The sequence below is a fragment of the Leptodactylus fuscus genome, assembly GCF_031893055.1.
Source record: "Leptodactylus fuscus isolate aLepFus1 chromosome 7 unlocalized genomic scaffold, aLepFus1.hap2 SUPER_7_unloc_1, whole genome shotgun sequence".
Taxonomy (NCBI): domain Eukaryota; kingdom Metazoa; phylum Chordata; class Amphibia; order Anura; family Leptodactylidae; genus Leptodactylus; species Leptodactylus fuscus.
In genome coordinates this window covers 654,816-678,254 of record NW_027439807.1, presented here as the reverse complement: position 1 = coordinate 678,254, position 23,439 = coordinate 654,816, and the positions used below count along the sequence as shown (strand labels likewise).

Sequence of the window (23,439 nt, the reverse complement as noted above, 5' to 3'; positions counted from 1 at the left end):
GGCCTAGTGCAGAGAGACTGGGGAGGGACTGCGGCCTAGTGCAGAGAGACTGGGGAGGGACTGCGGCCTAGTGTGGAGAGACTGCGGGGACAGGCTGCGGCCTAGTGCAGAGAGACTGGGGAGGGACTGCGGCCTAGTGTGGAGAGACTGGGGAGGGACTGCGGCCTAGTGTGGAGAGACTGCGGGGACAGGCTGCGGCCTAGTGCAGAGAGACTGGGGAGGGACTGCGGCCTAGTGTGGAGAGACTGCGGGGACAGGCTGCGGCCTAGTGCAGAGAGACTGGGGAGGGACTGCGGCCTAGTGTGGAGAGACTGCGGGGACAGGCTGCGGCCTAGTGCAGAGAGACTGGGGAGGGACTGCGGCCTAGTGCAGAGAGACTGGGGAGGGACTGCGGCCTAGTGTGGAGAGACTGCGGGGACAGGCTGCGGCCTAGTGCAGAGAGACTGGGGAGGGACTGTGGCCTAGTGTGGAGAGACTGCGGGGACAGGCTGCGGCCTAGTGCAGAGAGACTGGGGAGGGACTGCGGCCTAGTGCAGAGAGACTGGGGAGGGACTGCGGCCTAGTGTGGAGAGACTGCGGGGACAGGCTGCGGCCTAGTGCAGAGAGACTGGGGAGGGACTGCGGCCTAGTGTGGAGAGACTGCGGGGACAGGCTGCGGCCTAGTGCGGAGAGACTGGGGAGGGACTGCGGCCTAGTGCAGAGAGACTGGGGAGGGACTGCGGCCTAGTGCAGAGAGACTAGGGAGGGACTGCGGCCTAGTGCAGAGAGACTGGGGAGGGACTGCGGCCTAGTGCAGAGAGACTGGGGAGGGACTGCGGCCTAGTGAGGACAGAATGTGTGGACAGACTGCGGCCTAGTGTGGAGAGACTGCGGCCTAGCAGGAAGAGACTGGGGAGGGACGGCGGCCTAGTGCAGAGAGACTGGGGAGGGACTGCGGCCTAGTGAGGACAGAATGTGTGGACAGACTGCGGCCTAGTGCAGAGAGACTGGGGAGGGACTGCAGCCTAGTGAGGACAGAATGTGTGGACAGACTGCGGCCTAGTGCAGAGAGACTGCGGCCTAGTGTGGAGAGACTGCTGCCTAGCAGGAAGAGACTGGGGAGGGACTGTGGCCTAGTGAGGACAGAATGCGGGGACAGACTGTGACCTAGTGTGGAGAGACTGGGGAGGGACAGCGGCCTAGTGCAGAGAGACGGGACAGACTGCGGCCTAGTGAGGACAGAATGCGGGGACAGGCTGCGACCTAGTGCAGAGAAACTGGGGAGGGACTGCGGCCTAGTGCAGAGAGACTGGGGACCGACTGTGGCCTAGTGCGGAGAGACTGGAGAGGGACTGCGGCTTAGTGAGTAGAGACTGCGGCCTAGTGCGGACTAGTGAGGAGAGACTGCGGCCTAGCGAGGAGAGATTGCGGCCTAGCGAGGAGAGATTGCGGCCTAGCGAGGAGAGATTGCGGCCTAGCGAGGAGAGACTGGGAAGGGACTGTGGCCTAGTGTAGAGAGACTGGTGGGACAGACTGCGGCCTAATGTGGAGAGACTGGGGGGACTGCGGCCTGGCGAGGAGGAGATACTAGGGGAGGGACTGCGGCCGGGCGATGAGGAGATACTAGGGGAGGGACTGCAGCCTAGCGAGGAGGAGATACTAGGGGAGGGACTGCGGCCTAGCGAGGAGGAGATACTAGGGGAGGGACTGCGGCCTGGCGGGGAGGAGATACTAGGGGAGGGACTGCGGCCTGGCGAGGAGGAGATACTAGGGGAGGGACTGCGGCCTAGGGAGGAGGAGATACTAGGGGAGGGACTGCGGCCTGGCGAGGAGGAGATACTAGGGGAGGGACTGCGGCCTGGCGAGGAGGAGATACTAGGGGAGGGACTGCGGCCTGGCGGGGAGGAGATACTAGGGGAGGGACTGCGGCCTGGCGAGGAGGAGATACTAGGGGAGGGACTGCGGCCTGGCGAGGAGGAGATACTAGGGGAGGGACTGCGGCCGGGCGATGAGGAGATACTAGGGGAGGGACTGCAGCCTAGTGAGGAGGAGATACTAGGGGAGGGACTGCGGCCTGGCGAGGAGGAGATACTAGGGGAGGGACTGCGGCCGGGCGATGAGGAGATACTAGGGGAGGGACTGCGGCCTAGCGAGGAGGAGATACTAGGGGAGGGACTGCGGCCTGGCGAGGAGGAGATACTAGGGGAGGGACTGCGGCCTGGCGAGGAGGAGATACTAGGGGAGGGACTGCGGCCTACTGAGGAGATACTAGGGGAGGGACTGCAGCCTAGCGAGGAGGAGATACTAGGGGAGGGACTGCGGCCTGGCGAGGAGGAGATACTAGGGGAGGGACTGCGGCCTACTGAGGAGATACTAGGGGAGGGACTGCAGCCTAGCGAGGAGGAGATACTAGGGGAGGGACTGCGGCCTAGCGAGGAGGAGATACTAGGGGAGGGACTGCGGCCTGGCGGGGAGGAGATACTAGGGGAGGGACTGCGGCCTAGCGAGGAGGAGATACTAGGGGAGGGACTGCGGCCTAGCGAGGAGGAGATACTAGGGGAGGGACTGCGGCCTACTGAGGAGATACTAGGGGAGGGACTGCGGCCTGGCGAGGAGGAGATACTAGGGGAGGGACTGCGGCCTAGTGAGGAGGAGATACTAGGGGAGGGACTGCGGCCTACTGAGGAGATACTAGGGGAGGGACTGCGGCCTAGCGAGGAGGAGATACTAGGGGAGGGACTGCGGCCTAGCGAGGAGGAGATACTAGGGGAGGGACTGCGGCCTAGGGAGGAGGAGATACTAGGGGAGGGACTGCGGCCTAGGGAGGAGGAGATACTAGGGGAGGGACTGCGGCCTAGCGAGGAGGAGATACTAGGGGAGGGACTGCGGCCTAGGGAGGAGGAGATACTAGGGGAGGGACTGCGGCCTACTGAGGAGATACTAGGGGAGGGACTGCGGCCTGGCGAGGAGGAGATACTAGGGGAGGGACTGCGGCCTAGCGAGGAGGAGATACTAGGGGAGGGACTGCGGCCTAGCGAGGAGAAGATACTAGGGGAGGGACTGCGGCCTGGCGGGGAGGAGATACTAGGGGAGGGACTGCGGCCTGGCGGGGAGGAGATACTAGGGGAGGGACTGCGGCCTAGCGAGGAGAAGATACTAGGGGAGGGACTGCGGCCTGGCGAGGAGGAGATACTAGGGGAGGGACTGCGGCCTGGCGAGGAGGAGATACTAGGGGAGGGACTGCGGCCTGGCGAGGAGGAGATACTAGGGGAGGGACTGCGGCCTGGCGATGAGGAGATACTAGGGGAGGGACTGCGGCCTAGCGAGGAGGAGATACTAGGGGAGGGACTGCGGCCTGGCGAGGAGGAGATACTAGGGGAGGGACTGCGGCCTAGCGAGGAGGAGATACTAGGGGAGGGACTGCGGCCTAGCGAGGAGGAGATACTAGGGGAGGGACTGCGGCCTGGCGGGGAGGAGATACTAGGGGAGGGACTGCGGCCTGGCGATGAGGAGATACTAGGGGAGGGACTGCGGCCTAGCGAGGAGGAGATACTAGGGGAGGGACTGCGGCCGGGCGAGGAGGAGATACTAGGGGAGGGACTGCGGCCGGGCGAGGAGGAGATACTAGGGGAGGGACTGCGGCCTGGCGATGAGGAGATACTAGGGGAGGGACTGCGGCCTGGCGAGGAGGAGATACTAGGGGAGGGACTGCGGCCTGGCGAGGAGGAGATACTAGGGGAGGGACTGCGGCCTGGCGAGGAGGAGATACTAGGGGAGGGACTGCGGCCTGGCGGGGAGGAGATACTAGGGGAGGGACTGCGGCCTGGCGAGGAGGAGATACTAGGGGAGGGACTGCGGCCTAGTGAGGAGGAGATACTAGGGGAGGGACTGCGGCCTAGGGAGGAGATACTAGGGGAGGGACTGCGGCCTGGCGAGGAGGAGATACTAGGGGAGGGACTGCGGCCTAGTGAGGAGGAGATACTAGGGGAGGGACTGCGGCCTAGGGAGGAGATACTAGGGGAGGGACTGCGGCCGGGCGGGGATAGAGAGGATGATGGGAGTGCGTGGTATGAACAATAACCGTTGTCTGTTTGATGGTAACAGGAGGAGGAAGACACTAAGCCAAAACCTACAAAGAGGAAGCGGAAGGGCTCTGCGGCCGTGGGCTCAGACAGTGACTGATCAGCGCCACATGTGACTCTCGCCTTTGTTCTTCAGTGTAAATCGGACAGTCGCCACCTTAACTCTTCAGAGATCGGGCCCCGGGGGCCCTGCAAGTGCCCCTCCCCCACAGACACGGGGCCGGATCTTTATACTGAAGCAAATCTCATATTTTCTTACTGAACTGTAAATAATTGTCTCCGGGCCGAAACGCCGCGCCAAACGCATTTTATAAGAAAATAAATATTTTAAAACACAAATAAAAGGATTCCTGATACCCGGACCCCAGCTGTCTACTCATACCCAGCACCCCTAAGAGGGCCCACAGCAGCACAGAGGACTGCAGGGCAGGCATACAGCAATAAAGTGATCAGACAAGAGATCTGTACATCTATTACTACTGACAACCAGCTGTATACATCATGTCTGAGAGGTTGTCACAGCCCCGCCCCCTTAGTGACATCACTGATATAATGACGTGATCAGACATGAGCTCCGCCCCCTTATACTACAGTACAGCTATTCATCTATTACTACTGAATTATATGAGGAGAAGCAGTGCTATACCCCATAGTGGCCCCTGCACACAGTATTATACCCCATAGTGGCCCCTGCACACAGTACTATACCCCATAGTGGCCCCTGCACACAGTACTATACCCCATAGTGGCCCCTGCACACAGTATTATCCTCCATAGTGGCCCCTGCACACAGTACTATACCCCATAGTGGCCCCTGCACACAGTACTATACCCCATAGTGGCCCCTGCACACAGTATTATCCTCCATAGTGGCCCCTGCACACAGTACTATACCCCATAGTGGCCCCTGCACACAGTATTATCCTCCATAGTGGCCCCTGCACACAGTATTATACCCCATAGTGGCCTCTGCACACAGTATTATGTCCCATAGTGACCCCTTCACACAGTATTATGTCCCATAGTGGCCCCTGCACACAGTATTATCCTCCATAGTGGCCCCTGCACACAGTATTATGTCCCATAGTGGCCCCTGCACACAGTATTATCCCCCATAGTGGCCCCTGCACACAGTATTATCCCCCATAGTGGCCCCTGCACACAGTATTATCCTCCATAGTGGCCCCTGCACACAGTATTATCCCCCATAGTGGCCCCTGCACACAGTATTATCCTCCATAGTGGCCCCTGCACACAGTATTATCCCCCATAGTGGCCCCTGCACACAGTACTATACCCCATAGTGGCCCCTGCACACAGTATTATGTCCCATAGTGGCCCCTGCACACAGTATTATCCCCCATAGTGGCCCCTGCACACAGTATTATCCTCCATAGTGGCCCCTGCACACAGTATTATCCCCCATAGTGGCCCCTGCACACAGTATTATCCCCCATAGTGGCTCCTGCACACAGTATTATCCCCCATAGTGGCTCCTGCACACAGTATTATGTCCCATAGTGGCCCCTGTACACAGTATTATCCCCCATAGTGGCCCCTGCACACAGTATTATACCCCATAGTGGCCCCTGCAAACAGTATTATCCCCCATAGTGACCCCTGCACACACTATTACACCTCATAGTGGCCCCTGCACACAGTATTATACCCCATAGTGGCCCCTGCACACAGTATTATGTCCCATAGTGGCCCCTGCACACAGTATTATGTCCCATAGTGGCCCCTGCACACAGTATTATGTCCCATAGTGGCCCCTGCACACAGTATTATGCCCCATAGTAGCCCCTGCACATAGTATTATGTCCCATAGTGGCCCCTGCACACAGTATTATCCCCCATAGTGGCCCCTGTACACAGTATTATGTCCCATAGTGGCCCCTGCACACAGTATTACGCCCCATAGTGGCCCCTGCACACAGTATTATCCCCCATGGTGGCCCCTGCACACAGTATTACGTCCCATAGTGACCCCTGCACACACTATTACACCCCATAGTGGCCCCTGCACACAGTATTACACCCCATAGTGGCCCCTGCACACAGTATTACACCCCATAGTGGCCCCTGCACACAGTATTATCCTCCATAGTGGCCCCTGCACACAGTATTATCCCCCATAGTGGCCCCTGCACACAGTATTATCCTCCATAGTGGCCCCTGCACACAGTATTATCCCCCATAGTGGCCCCTGCACACAGTATTATCCCCCATAGTGGCCCCTGCACACAGTATTATCCCCATAGTGTCCTCTGCACACAGTATTACACCCCATAGTGGCCCCTGCACACAGTATTATGTCCCATAGTGGCCCCTGCACACAGTATTATGTCCCATAGTGGCCCCTGCACACAGTATTATCCCCATAGTGTCCTCTGCACACAGTATTACACCCCATAGTGGCCCCTGCACACAGTATTATGTCCCATAGTGGCCCCTGCACACAGTATTATGTCCCATAGTGGCCCCTGCACACAGTATTACACCCCATAGTGGCCCCTGCACACAGTATTACACCCCATAGTGGCCCCTGCACACAGTATTACACCCCATAGTGGCCCCTGCACACAGTATTATGTCCCATAGTGGCCCCTGCACACAGTATTATACCCCATATTGACCCCTGCACACAGTATTATCCCCCATAGTGTCCCCTGCACACAGTATTATGTCCCATAGTGGCCCCTGCACACAGTATTATGCCCCATAGTGGCCCCTGCACATAGTATTATGTCCCATAGTGGCCCCTGCACACAGTATTATGTCCCATAGTGACCCCTGCACACAGTATTATGTCCCATAGTGGCCCCTGCACACAGTATTATGCCCAATAGTGGCCCCTGCACACAGTATTATGTCCCATAGTCACCCCTGCACACAGTATTATACCCCATAGTGGCCCCTGCACACAGTATTATGTCCCATAGTGACCCCTGCACACACTATTACACCCCATAGTGGCCCCTGCACACAGTATTATCCCCCATAGTGGCCCCTGTACACAGTATTATGCCCCATAGTGGCCCCTGTACACAGTATTATCCCCCATAGTGGCCCCTGCACACAGTATTATCCTCCATAGTGGCCCCTGCACACAGTATTATCCCCCATAGTGGCCCCTGCACACAGTATTATCCCCCATAGTGGCTCCTGCACACAGTATTATCCCCCATAGTGGCTCCTGCACACAGTATTATGTCCCATAGTGGCCCCTGTACACAGTATTATCCCCCATAGTGGCCCCTGCACACAGTATTATACCCCATAGTGGCCCCTGCAAACAGTATTATCCCCCATAGTGACCCCTGCACACACTATTACACCTCATAGTGGCCCCTGCACACAGTATTATACCCCATAGTGGCCCCTGCACACAGTATTATGTCCCATAGTGGCCCCTGCACACAGTATTATGTCCCATAGTGGCCCCTGCACACAGTATTATGTCCCATAGTGGCCCCTGCACACAGTATTATGCCCCATAGTAGCCCCTGCACATAGTATTATGTCCCATAGTGGCCCCTGCACACAGTATTATCCCCCATAGTGGCCCCTGTACACAGTATTATGTCCCATAGTGGCCCCTGCACACAGTATTACGCCCCATAGTGGCCCCTGCACACAGTATTATCCCCCATGGTGGCCCCTGCACACAGTATTACGTCCCATAGTGACCCCTGCACACACTATTACACCCCATAGTGGCCCCTGCACACAGTATTACACCCCATAGTGGCCCCTGCACACAGTATTACACCCCATAGTGGCCCCTGCACACAGTATTATCCTCCATAGTGGCCCCTGCACACAGTATTATCCCCCATAGTGGCCCCTGCACACAGTATTATCCTCCATAGTGGCCCCTGCACACAGTATTATCCCCCATAGTGGCCCCTGCACACAGTACTATACCCCATAGTGGCCCCTGCACACAGTATTATGTCCCATAGTGGCCCCTGCACACAGTATTATCCCCCATAGTGGCCCCTGCACACAGTATTATCCCCATAGTGTCCTCTGCACACAGTATTACACCCCATAGTGGCCCCTGCACACAGTATTATGTCCCATAGTGGCCCCTGCACACAGTATTATGTCCCATAGTGGCCCCTGCACACAGTATTATCCCCATAGTGTCCTCTGCACACAGTATTACACCCCATAGTGGCCCCTGCACACAGTATTATGTCCCATAGTGGCCCCTGCACACAGTATTATGTCCCATAGTGGCCCCTGCACACAGTATTACACCCCATAGTGGCCCCTGCACACAGTATTACACCCCATAGTGGCCCCTGCACACAGTATTACACCCCATAGTGGCCCCTGCACACAGTATTATGTCCCATAGTGGCCCCTGCACACAGTATTATACCCCATATTGACCCCTGCACACAGTATTATCCCCCATAGTGTCCCCTGCACACAGTATTATGTCCCATAGTGGCCCCTGCACACAGTATTATGCCCCATAGTGGCCCCTGCACATAGTATTATGTCCCATAGTGGCCCCTGCACACAGTATTATGTCCCATAGTGACCCCTGCACACAGTATTATGTCCCATAGTGGCCCCTGCACACAGTATTATGCCCAATAGTGGCCCCTGCACACAGTATTATGTCCCATAGTCACCCCTGCACACAGTATTATACCCCATAGTGGCCCCTGCACACAGTATTATGTCCCATAGTGACCCCTGCACACACTATTACACCCCATAGTGGCCCCTGCACACAGTATTATCCCCCATAGTGGCCCCTGTACACAGTATTATGCCCCATAGTGGCCCCTGTACACAGTATTATCCCCCATAGTGACCCCTGCACACAGTATTATGTCCCATAGTGGCCCCTGCACACAGTATTATCCCCCATGGTGACCCCTGCACACAGTATTATGTCCCATGGTGGTCCCTGCACACAGTATTATGTCCCACGGTGGTCCATGCACACAGTATTATGTCCCATGGTGGCCCCTGCACACAGTATTATGTCCCATGGTGACCCCTGCACACAGTATTCTTTCCCATAGTGGCCCCTGCACACAGTATTATGTCCCATAGTGGCCCCTGCACACAGTATTATCCCCCATAGTGGCCCCTGCACACAGTATTATGCCCCATAGTGGCCCGTGCACACAGTATTATCCCCCATAGTGGCCCCCGCACACAGTATTATGCCCCATAGTGGCCCCTGTACACAGTATTATCCTCCATAGTGGCCCCTGCACACAGTATTATCCCCCATAGTGGCCCCTGCACACAGTATTATCCCCCATAGTGGCCCCTGCACACAGTATTATCCCCCATAGTGGCCCCTGCACACAGTATTATCCCCCATAGTGGCCCCTGCACACAGTATTATACCCCATAGTGGCCCCTGCACACAGTATTATCCCCCATAGTGGCCCCCGCACACAGTATTATACCCCATAGTGGCCCCCGCACACAGTATTATCCCCCATAGTGGCCCCCGCACACAGTATTATGTCCCATAGTGGCCCCTGCACACAGTATTATACCCCATAGTGACCCCTGCACACAGTATTATCCCCCATAGTGTCCCCTGCACACAGTATTATGTCCCATAGTGGCCCCTGCACACAGTATTATGCCCCATAATGACCCCTGCACACAGTATTATCTCCCATAGTGGCCCCTTGCACACAGTATTATGCCCCATAGTGGCCCCTGCACACAGTATTATGTCCCATAGTGGCCCCTGCACACAGTATTATGCCCCATAGTGACTCCTGCACACAGTATTATGTCCCATAGTGGCCCCTGCACACAGTATTATGTCCCATAGTGGCCCCTGCACACAGTATTATGTCCCATAGTGGCCCCTGCACACAGTATTATGTCCCATAGTGGCCCCTGCACACAGTATTATCCCCCATAGTGACCCCTGCATACACTATTACACCCCATAGTGGCCCCTGCACACAGTATTATCCCCCATAGTGACCCCTGCATACACTATTACACCCCATAGTGGCCCCTGCACACAGTATTATATCCCATAGTGGCCCCTGCACACAGTATTATGCCCCATAGAGACTCCTGCACACAGTATTATGCCCCATAATGACCCCTGCACACAGTATTATCTCCCATAGTGGCCCCTTGCACACAGTATTATGCCCCATAGTGGCCCCTGCACACAGTATTATGCCCCATAGTGACTCCTGCACACAGTATTATGCCCCATAATGACCCCTGCACACAGTATTATCCCCCATAGTGACCCCTGCATACACTATTACACCCCATAGTGGCCCCTGCACACAGTATTATGTCCCATAGTGGCCCCTGCACACAGTATTATGCCCCATAGTGACTCCTGCACACAGTATTATGCCCCATAATGACCCCTGCACACAGTATTATCTCCCATAGTGGCCCCTTGCACACAGTATTATGCCCCATAGTGGCCCCTGCACACAGTATTATGTCCCATAGTGGCCCCTGCACACAGTATTATGCCCCATAGTGACTCCTGCACACAGTATTATGTCCCATAGTGGCCCCTGCACACAGTATTATGTCCCATAGTGGCCCCTGCACACAGTATTATGTCCCATAGTGGCCCCTGCACACAGTATTATGTCCCATAGTGGCCCCTGCACACAGTATTATCCCCCATAGTGACCCCTGCACACAGTATTATGCCCCATAGTGACTCCTGCACACAGTATTATGTCCCATAGTGGCCCCTGCACACACTATTACACCCCATAGTGGCCCCTGCACACAGTATTATCCCCCATAGTGACCCCTGCACACAGTATTATGTCCCATAGTGGCCCCTGCACACAGTATTATATCCCATAGTGGCCCCTGCACACAGTATTATCCCCCATAGTGGCCACTGCACACAGTATTATCCCCCATAGTTGCCCCTACACACAGTATTATGTCCCATAGTGGCCCCTGCACACAGCATTATCCCCCATAGTGGCCCCTGCACAGTATTATCCCCCATAGTGGCCCCTGTACACAGTATTATGTCCCATAGTGGCCCCTGTACACAGTATTTTCCCCCATAGTGACCCCTGCACACACTATTACACCCCATAGTGGCCCCTGCACACAGTATTATCCCCCATAGTGGCCCCTGCACACAGTATTATCCCCCATAGTGGCCCCTGCACACAGTATTATACCCCATAGTGGCCCCTGCACACAGTATTATCCCCCATAGTGACCCCTGCACACACTATTACACCTCATAGTGGCCCCTGCACACAGTATTATACCCCATAGTGGCCCCTGCACACAGTATTATGTCCCATAGTGGCCCCTGCACACAGTATTATGTCCCATAGTGGCCCCTGCACACAGTATTATGCCCCATAGTGGCCCCTGCACATAGTATTATGTCCCATAGTGGCCCCTGCACACAGTATTATGTCCCATAGTGACCCCTGCACACAGTATTATGTCCCATAGTGGCCCCTGCACACAGTATTATGTCCCATAGTGGCCCCTGCACACAGTATTATGCCCCATAGTGACCCCTGTACACAGTATTATGTCCCATAGTGGCCCCTGCACACAGTATTATGCCCCATAGTGGCCCCTGCACACAGTATTATGCCCCATAGTGGCCCCTGCACACAGTATTATGTCCCATAGTGGCCCTGTACACAGTATTATGTCCCATAGTGGCCTCTGCACACAGTATTATGTCCCATAGTGGCCCCTGCACACAGTATTATGTCCCATAGTGGTCCCTGCACACAGTATTATGTCCCATAGTGGCCTCTGCACACAGTATTATGTCCCATAGTGGCCCCTGCACACAGTATTATGTCCCATAGTGGTCCCTGCACACAGTATTATGTCCCATAGTGGCCTCTGCACACAGTATTATGTCCCATAGTGGCCCCTGCACACAGTATTATGTCCCATAGTGGCCCCTGCACACAGTATTATCCCCCATAGTGGCCCCTGCACACAGTATTATCCCCCATAGTGGCCCCTGCACACAGTATTATGTCCCATGGTGACCCCAGCACACAGTATTATGTCCCATAGTGGCCCCTGCACACAGTACTATACCCCATAGTGGCCCCTGTACACAGTATTATGTCCCATAGTGGCCCCTGCACACAGTATTATGTCCCATAGTGGCCCCTGCACACAGTATTATCCCCCATAGTGGCCCCTGTACACAGTATTATCCCCCATAGTGGCCCCTGCACACAGTATTATGTCCCATAGTGACCCCTGCACACAGTATTATGTCCCATAGTGGCCCCTGCACACAGTATTATGTCCCATAGTGGCCCCTGCACACAGTATTATGTCCCATAGTGGCCCCTGCACACAGTATTATGCCCCATAGTGACCCCTGCACACAGTATTATCCCCCATAGTGGCCCCTGCACACAGTATTATCCCCCATAGTGGCCCCTGCACACAGTATTATCCCCCATAGTGGCCCCTGCACACAGTATTACGTCCCATAGTGACCCTTGCACACACTATTACACCCCATAGTGGCCCCTGCACACAGTATTATGTCCCATAGTGGCCCCTGCACACAGTATTATGTCCCATAGTGACCCCTGCACACAGTATTATGCCCCATAGTGGCCCCTGCACACAGTATTATGTCCCAAAGTGGCCCCTGCACACAGTATTATCCCCCATAGTGACCCCTGCACACAGTATTATGTCCCATGGTGGTCCCTGCACACAGTATTATGTGCCATGGTGGCCCCTGCACACAGTATTATGTCCCATGGTGACCCCTGCACACAGTATTATGTCCCATAGTGGCCCCTGCACACAGTATTATACCCCATAGTGGCCCCTGCACACAGTATTATGTCCCATAGTGGCCCCTGCACACAGTATTATGCCCCATAGTGGCCCATGCACACAGTATTATCCCCCATAGTGGCCCCTGCACACAGTATTATGTCCCATAGTGACCCCTGCACACAGTATTATCCCCCATAGTGGCCCCTGCACACAGTATTATCCCCCATAGTGGCCCCTGCACACAGTATTATGTCCCATAGTGTCCCCTGCACACAGTATTATGTCCCATAGTGTCCCCTGCACACAGTATTATGTCCCATAGTAGCCCCTGCACACAGTATTATACCCCATAGTGGCCCCTGCACACAGTATTATGTCCCATAGTGGCCCCTGTACACAGTATTATCCCCCATAGTGGCCCCTGTACACAGTATTATCCCCCATAGTGACCCCTGCACACAGTATTATGTCCCATAGTGGCCCCTGCACACAGTATTATGTCCCATAGTGGCCCCTGCACACAGTATTATGTCCCATGGTGGTCCCTGCACACAGTATTATGTCCCATGGTGGCCCCTGCACACAGTATTATGTCCCATGGTGACCCCTGCACACAGTATTATTTCCCATAGTGGCCCCTGCACACAGTATTATGTCCCATAGTGGCCCCTGCACACAGTATTATCCCCCATAGTGGCCCCTGCACATAGTATTATCCCCCATAGTGGCCCGTGCACACAGTATTATCCCCCATAGTGGCCCGTGCACACAGTATTATCCCCCATAGTGGCCCCTGTACACAGTATTATCCCCCATAGTGGCCCCTGTACACAGTATTATCCCCCATAGTGGCCCCTGCACACAGTATTATCCCCCATAGTGGCCCCTGCACACAGTATTATCCCCCATAGTGGCCCCCGCACACAGTATTATACCCCATAGTAGCCCCCGTACACAGTATTATGTCCCATAGTGGCCCCCGCACACAGTATTATCCCCCATAGTGGCCCCTGCACACAGTATTATGTCCCATAGTGGCCCCTGCACACAGTATTATCCCCCATAGTGACCCCTGCACACAGTAATATGTCCCATAGTGGCCCCTGCACACAGTATTATCCCCCATAGTGACCCCTGCACACAGTATTATCCCCCATAGTGTCCCCTGCACACAGTAATATGTCCCATAGTGGCCCCTGCACACAGTATTATGCCCCATAATGACCCCTGCACACAGTATTATCTCCCATAGTGGCCCCTTGCACACAGTATTATGCCCCATAGTGGCCCCTGCACACAGTATTATGTCCCATAGTGGCTCCTGCACACAGTATTATGCCCCATAGTGGCCCCTGCACACAGTATTATGTCCCATAGTGGCTCCTGCACACAGTATTATGCCCCATAATGACCCCTGCACACAGTATTATGCCCCATAGTGGCCCCTGCACATAGTATTATCTCCCATAGTGGCCCCTTGCACACAGTATTATGCCCCATAGTGGCCCCTGCACACAGTATTATGTCCCATAGTGGCTCCTGCACACAGTATTATGCCCCATAGTGACTCCTGCACACAGTATTATGTCCCATAGTGGCCCCTGCACACAGTATTATGTCCCATAGTGGCCCCTGCACACAGTATTATGTCCCATAGTGGCCCCTGCACACAGTATTATGTCCCATAGTGGCCCCTCCACACAGTATTATGCCCCATAGTGGCCCCTGCACACAGTATTATCCCCCATAGTGGCCCCTGCGCACAGTATTATGCCCCATAGTGGCCCCTGCACACAGTATTATCCCCCATACTAGCCCCTGCACACAGTATTATCCCCCATAGTGACCCCTGCACACAGTATTATGTCCCATAGTGGCCCCTGCACACAGTATTATCCCCCATAGTGGCCCCTGCACACAGTATTATCCCCCATAGTAGCCCCTGCACACAGCATTATCCCCCATAGTGGCCCCTGCACAGTATTATCCCCCATAGTGGCCCCTGTACACAGTATTATGTCCCATAGTGGCCCCTGCACACAGTATTATCCCCCATAGTGACCCCTGCACACACTATTACACCCCATAGTGGCCACTGCACACAGTACTATCCCCCATAGTGGCCCCTGCACACAGTATTATCCCCCATAGTGGCCCCTGCACACAGTATTATCCCCCATAGTGGCCCCTGCACACAGTATTATCCCCCATAGTGACCCCTGCACACAGTATTATGTCCCATGGTGGCCCCTGCACACAGTATTATGTGCCATGGTGACCCCTGCACACAGTATTATGTCCCATAGTGGCCCCTGCACACAGTATTATCCCCCATATTTGCCCCTACACACAGTATTATGTCCCATAGTAGCCCCTGCACACAGTATTATATCCCATAGTGGCTCCTGCACACAGTATTATCCCCCATAGTGGCCCCTGCACACAGTATTATCCCCCATAGTTGCCCCTACACACAGTATTATGTCCCATAGTAGCCCCTGCACACAGCATTATCCCCCATAGTGGCCCCTGCACAGTATTATCCCCCATAGTGGCCCCTGTACACAGTATTATGTCCCATAGTGGCCCCTGCACACAGTATTATCCCCCATAGTGACCCCTGCACACACTATTACACCCCAAAGTGGCCCCTGCACACAGTATTATCCCCCATAGTGGCCCCTGCACACAGTATTATCCCCCATAGTGGCCCCTGCACACAGTATTATCCCCCATAGTGGCCCCTGCACACAGTATTATCCCCCATAGTGACCCCTGCACACAGTATTATCCCCCATAGTGGCCCCTGCACACAGTATTATCCCCCATAGTGGCCCCTGCACACAGTATTATCCCCCATAGTGACCCCTGCACACACTATTACACCTCATAGTGGCCCCTGCACACAGTATTATACCCCATAGTGGCCCCTGCACACAGTATTATGTCCCATAGTGGCCCCTGCACACAGTATTATGTCCCATAGTGGCCCCTGCACACAGTATTATGCCCCATAGTGGCCCCTGCACATAGTATTATGTCCCATAGTGGCCCCTGCACACAGTATTATGTCCCATAGTGACCCCTGCACACAGTATTATGTCCCATAGTGGCCCCTGCACACAGTATTATGTCCCATAGTGGCCCCTGCACACAGTATTTTGCCCCATAGTGACCCCTGTACACAGTATTATGTCCTATAGTGGCCCCTGCACACAGTATTATGCCCCATAGTGGCCCCTGCACACAGTATTATGTCCCATAGTGGCCCCTGCACACAGTATTATGTCCCATAGTGGTCCCTGCACACAGTATTATGTCCCATAGTGGCCCCTGCACACAGTATTATGTCCCATAGTGGCCCCTGCACACAGTATTATCCCCCATAGTGGTCCCTGCACACAGTATTATGTCCCATGGTGGCCCCTGCACACAGTATTATCCCCCATAGTGACCCCTGCACACAGTATTATGTCCCATAGTGGCCCCTGCACACAGTATTATGTCCCATAGTGGCCCCTGCACACAGTATTATGCCCCATAGTGACCCCTGCACACAGTATTATCCCCCATAGTGGCCCCTGCACACAGTATTATCCCCCATAGTGGCCCCTGCACACAGTATTATCCCCCATAGTGGCCCCTGCACACAGTATTACGTCCCATAGTGACCCCTGCACACACTATTACACCCCATAGTGGCCCCTGCACACAGTATTATGTCCCATAGTGGCCCCTGCACACAGTATTATGCCCCATAGTGGCCCCTGCACACAGTATTATGTCCCATAGTGGCCCCTGCACACAGTATTATCCCCCATAGTGACCCCTGCACACAGTATTATGTCCCATGGTGGTCCCTGCACACAGTATTATGTCCCATGGTGGTCCCTGCACACAGTATTATGTGCCATGGTGGCCCCTGCACACAGTATTATGTCCCATGGTGACCCCTGCACACAGTATTATGTCCCATAGTGGCCCCTGCACACAGTATTATGCCCCATAGTGGCCCCTGCACACAGTATTATGCCCCATAGTGCCCCCTGCACACAGTATTATCCCCCATAGTGGCCCCTGCACACAGTATTATCCCCCATAGTGGCCCCCGCACACAGTATTATGTCCCATAGTGGCCCCCGCACACAGTATTATGTCCCATAGTGGCCCCCTCACACAGTATTATCCCCCATAGTGGCCCCTGCACACAGTATTATGTCCCATAGTGGCCCCTGCACACAGTATTATATCCCATAGTGGCCCCTGCACACAGTATTATGTCCCATAGTGGCCCCTGCACACAGTATTATGTCCCATAGTGGCCCCTGCACACAGTATTATCCCCCATAGTGGCCCCTGCACACAGTATTATGTCCCATAGTGGCCCGTGCACACAGTATTATCCCCCATAGTGGCCCCTGTACACAGTATTATCCCCCATAGTGGCCCCTGCACACAGTATTATGTCCCATAGTGGCCCGTGCACACAGTATTATCCCCCATAGTGGCCCCTGTACACAGTATTATCCCCCATAGTGGCTCCTGCACACAGTATTATGTCCCATAGTGGCCCCTGCACACAGTATTATGTCCCATAGTGGCCCCTGCACACAATATTATGTCCCATGGTGGCCCCTGCACACAGTATTATGTCCCATAGTGGTCCCTTTACAGTATTATATCCCATAATGGACACCCTTGAACAATTACTATACTCATGGGTCTTTTCAGACCCCAGAGTATAATAATCAGAGATCGAGGAGGAATACCAATGTAAAAACCACTGTTACTTACTTCTCTCTGATTCCGCTGCACTCTTCGGTGGTGTTGGCCATCTATAATGATGTCAGGGATGTCACACAAGTAGGCCTGAAGCCTGCCTGGAGCTGGGATAGGTATGTAACACTGTTTTTTATGTTCCCTCACCTCCCCTGGATCTCTGATCATTATATTCGGGGGTCTGAGTATAATATTAGTGTTTGTGAGGCCCTCCGCAGGAACGGTAAGTGAATCGGGCCTGTTACTCTCTGGAGTTACTCCAGCCGGTAATGGCCTGGTAAAAAAACCGAAGCGGTAGTGGCTGTCACCGGGTCGCTAATGTCCTGGGTCCTGTGGCAGCCGCTACCCCATAGTTACACCCCTGTTTGTATATTATATACAGTACTAGGTGTATATTAGATTATATATGGCAGTAGGAGTATTGTATTGTAGTAATATTCTACATGTGACAGTTTGGATGTTTGTTGCTCAATCACACAGAAACCACAGAGTGGATTTGGATGAAATTTGTCCCATAGATGCTCTGTAACCTGGAGTAACACATCGGCTACTTTGTATCCCGATAAATGACATGGCTTCACTACTGTTCTGGATTTATGGTCACATACTATATTACATGTCCCATAGATACTCTGTAACCTGGAGTAACACATCGGCTTTTTTGTATCACAGTAAATGACATGGCTTCACTACTGTTCTGGATTTATGGTCACATACTATATTACATGTCCCATAGATACTCTGTAACCTGGAGTAACACATCGGCTACTTTGTATCCCGGTACATGACATGGCTTCACTACTGTTCTGGATTTATGGTCACATACTATATTACATGTCCCATAGATACTCTGTAACCTGGAGTAACACATCGGCTACTTTGTATCCTGGTACATGACATGGCTTCACTACTGTTCTGGATTTATGGTCACATACTATATTACATGTCCCATAGATACTCTGTAACCTGGAGTAACACATCGGCTACTTTGTATCCCGGTACATGACATGGCTTCACTACTGTTCTGGATTTATGGTCACATACTATATTACATGTCCCATAGATACTCTGTAACCTGGAGTAACACATCGGCTACATTGTATCCTGGTACATGACATGGCTTCACTACTGTTCTGGATTTATGGTCACATACTATATTACATGTCCCATAGATACTCTGTAACCTGGAGTAACACATCGGCTACTTTGTATCCTGGTACATGACATGGCTTCACTACTGTTCTGGATTTATGGTCACATACTATATTACATGTCCCATAGATACTCTGTAACCTGGAGTAACACATCGGCTACTTTGTATCCCGGTACATGACATGGCTTCACTACTGTTCTGGATTTATGGTCACATACTATATTACATGTCCCATAGATACTCTGTAACCTGGAGTAACACATCGGCTACTTTGTATCCTGGTACATGACATGGCTTCACTACTGTTCTGGATTTATGGTCACATAATATATTACACTGCTCCTGCAGCCGCTTATCTCAGGTCCCAGGGCTGTTATCGCTCTATGTGTATCCAACAACACGCTCATTATATGGTGTCCCAGCGAGCTGCTGCGATGCCAGAACAATCAAACACACAGCGTGAGGAACAAGTTCAGCTGCAGGACAGTGTAAGAGCTGCCGAAACGCCGGAGCAAGCAGCAATTTGCTGAATATAGGAGGATCATACACGCCAACAACCCTCAGAGGAAGTCATGAGCAAAGACGCACAAACAACATAAAAAATAAACAAGTGCAAAACTGAGCAATTCTTATACAGCCACTAGAGAAACAAAAAATTACAAATTCCCGTGCAAAGCTGCGCCCTCCTGCTAATACTGTATGTATACTGTATCTATAGCACTAGGTGTATACTGTATATATAGTACTAGGTGTATCTATAGCACTAGGTGTATACTGTATATATATAGTACTAGGTGTATCTATAGCACTAGGTGTATACTGTATATATACTACTAGGTGTATATTTTTTTATTTTTTTTCTTATGGTAGAGTTGGAAGGGACCTCAAGGGCCATCGGGTCCAACCCCCTGCGAGTGCAGGTTTTCCTAAATCATCCCAGCTATATGTTTCTCCAGATTCCGCTTGAAGATTTCCATTGATGGAGCGCCCACCACCTCCCGTGGCAGCCTATTCCACTCTCTCACTCCCCTCACTGTCAGAAAGTTTTTCCTAATGTCTAATCTGTATCTCTTTCCCTTTCGTTTCATCCCATTGCTTCTTGTACTTCCTTGTGCTAATGAGAATAGGGGAGATCCCTCTGCACTGTGACTACCTTTCAGATATTTGTACACTGCTATTAAATCTCCCCTCAGCCTTCTCTTCTGCAAACTAAACAATCCCAGTTCTTTTAGCCGCTCCTCATAGGACATGGTTTGCAGACCTTCCACCATTTTGGTTGCTCTTCTCTGGACTTGCTCCAATATATCGATGTCTTTCTTGAATTGAGGCGCCCAGAACTGTACACAGTATTCCAGGTGTGGTCTGACCAGGGAAGAGTACAGCGGAATAATGACCTCTCTTCATCTAGATTCGATGCTTGTCTTAATACATCCCAGAATTTTATTCGCCTTTTTTGCAGCAGCACCGCACTGTTGGCTCATGTTGAATTTGTGATCTACTATTATGCCCAAGTCCTTTTCCCCTATGCTATCACTTAGTTCTATTCCTCCCATACTATATATGTTTTTTACATTTCTGTTACCCAGATGTAGAACTTTGCATTTGTCCCTGTTAAATCCCATTTTGTTGGCCTCAGCCCATTGTTCCAGTGTGTCTAAGTCCTTTTGAATACACTCTCTCTCCTCTCTAGTGTTGGCTATTCCTCCTATCTTCGTATCATCTGCAAATTTTATGAGTTCCCCAATAATTCCAGATCATTTATAAAGATATTAAAAAGTACTGGGCCCAGAACAGAGCCCTGCGGCACCCCGCTTTTGACTTTCTTCCAGTTGGATGTGTAGCCATTTAGTATTACTCGTTGTGCCCGATCATTAAGCCAGTTGTGAATCCACCTAACTGATTTTTTGTCAAAGCCATACTTAATCATTTTTTCAATAAGAAGGTTATGTGATACTTTATCAAATGCCTTACTGAAGTCAAGATATACTATGTCCACGGCATTCCCTTGGTCCAACCATTCAGTGATTTTGTTGTAGAAGGAAATCAGGTTAGTCTGACAAGATTTATTGGTCATAAGGCCGTGCTGGCTCTGGTTAATTAATGCCTTCCCATCCAGGTACCGAAGTAAATGTTCCTTGACAATTTGCTCAAAGATTTTTCCTGCTATCGAGGTCAGACTTACCGGCCTGTAATTTCCTGGATCGTCCCTTTTCCCCTTTTTGTAGATGGGGACAACATTTGCCCTTTTCCAATCTAAAGGGACCACTCCTGTTTCCCATGACTTACCGAAGATTATAGCAAGGGGTTCTGTTATTTCCTCTGCTATCTCTTTCAGGATTCTAGGGTGTAAATCATCTGGTCCTGGGGACTTGGTTTCCTGTAACTTGGCTAAGTGCTCTCTTACCAGACCTTCGCTTATAGTCAGCTTGGAGTCCTCCTTCCCCTCATCTCCATAACCATTAATGTCGATATTTCCATTAGTTTCTTGGGAGAAGATGGATACAAAATATGAATTTAGTAGCTCCACCTGCTGTTCCACCATGTTAACTGTTTCTCCTTTGTCATTCTTCAGGACTCCAATGGTCTCCTTCACTTTTCTTTTGCTTTTAACATATCCCCAAAATCCTTTATATAGCGCTAGGTGTATATATAGCACTAGGTGTATACTGTATATATAGCACTAGGTGTATATATAGTACTAGGTGTATACTGTATATATAGCACTAGGTGTATATATAGTACTAAGTGTATATAGTACTAGGTGTATATATAGCACTAGGTGTATACTGTATATAGTACTAGGTGTATATATAGCACTAGGTGTATACTGTATATAGTACTAGGTGTATATAGTACTAGGTGTATATATAGCACTAGGTGTATACTGAATATATAGCACTAGGTGTATATATAGTACTAGGTGTATATAGCACTAGGTGTATATATAGTACTAGGTGTATACTGTATATATAGCACTAGGTGTATATATAGTACTAGGTGTATATATAGCACTAGGTGTATACTGTATATAGTACTAGGTGTATATATAGCACTAGGTGTATACTGAATATATAGCACTAGGTGTATATATAGTACTAGGTGTATATAGCACTAGATGTATATATAGTACTAGGTGTATATAGTACTAGGTGTATATATAGTACTAGGTGTATATAGTACTAGGTGTATATATAGCACTAGGTGTATACTGAATATATAGCACTAGGTGTGTATATATAGTACTAGGTGTATATATAGTACTAGGTGTATACTGTATATATAGCACTAGGTGTATATATAGTACTAGGTGTATATATAGCACTAGGTGTATACTGTATATAGTACTAGGTGTATATAGTACTAGGTGTATATATAGCACTAGGTGTATACTGAATATATAGCACTAGGTGTATATATAGTACTAGGTGTATATACCACTAGATGTATATATAGTACTAGGTGTATATAGTACTAGGTGTATATATAGCACTAGGTGTATACTGAATATATAGCACTAGGTGTGTATATATAGTACTAGGTGTATATATAGTACTAGGTGTATATAGTACTAGGTGTATATATAGCACTAGGTGTATACTGTATATATAGTACTAGGTGTATATAGTACTAGGTATATATATAGCACTAGGTGTATACTGTATATAGTACTAGGTGTATATAGCACTAGGTGTATACTGTATCTATAGCACTAGGTGTATATATAGCACTAGGTGTATACTGTATATAGCACTAGGTGTATACTGTATATAGTACTAGGTGTATATATAGTACTAGGTGTATATATAGCACTAGGTGTATACTGTATATAGTACTAGGTGTATACGGTATCTATAGCACTAGGTGTATACTATATATAGTACTAGGTGTATATATAGCACTAGGTGTATACTGTATATAGAACTAGGTGTATATATAGCACTAGGTGTATACTGTATATAGCACTAGGTGTATACTGTATATAGTACTAGGTGTATATATAGTACTAGGTGTATATATAGCACTAGGTGTATACTGTATATAGTACTAGGTGTATACTGTATATAGAACTAGGTGTATATATAGCACTAGGTGTATACTGTATATATAGCACTAGGTTGATTTGATTTGATCTGTATATATAGCACTAGGTGTATACTGTATATAGTACTAGGTGTATATATATAGCACTAGGTGTATACTGTATATAGTACTAGGTGTATATATAGCACTAGGTGTATACTGTATATAGTACTAGGTGTATATATAGTACTAGGTGTATATATAGTACTAGGTGTATATATAGAGTACTAGGTGTATCTATAGCACTAGGTGTATACTGTATATAGTACTAGGTGTATATATAGCACTAGGTGTATACTGTATATACTACTAGGTGTATATATATAGTACTAGGTGTATACTGTATATAGTACTAGATGTATATATAGTACTAGGTGTATATATAGCACTAGGTGTATACTGTATATAGTACTAGGTGTATATATAGCACTAGGTGTATATATAGTACTAGGTGTATATATAGCACTAGGTGTATACTGTATATAGCACTAGGTGTATATATAGCACTAGGTGTATATATAGTACTAGGTGTATATATAGTACTAGGTGTATATATAGCACTAGGTGTATACTGTA

General features: G+C 50.6%; 1 protein-coding gene across 1 annotated transcript in view; it reads left to right on the top strand.

The window, feature by feature from the left end:
• Positions 1 to 4,416, top strand: part of INTS3 (integrator complex subunit 3) — a 45,232-nt gene extending 40,816 nt beyond the window's left edge. Inside the window, exon 31 of the mRNA XM_075261209.1 lies at positions 4,084 to 4,416. Coding sequence (XP_075117310.1) covers positions 4,084 to 4,161 — 78 coding nt within the window. The 3' untranslated portion in view covers positions 4,162 to 4,416. The remainder of the gene's footprint in view (positions 1 to 4,083) is intronic.
• The last annotated feature ends 19,023 nt before the right edge of the window (positions 4,417 to 23,439 follow it).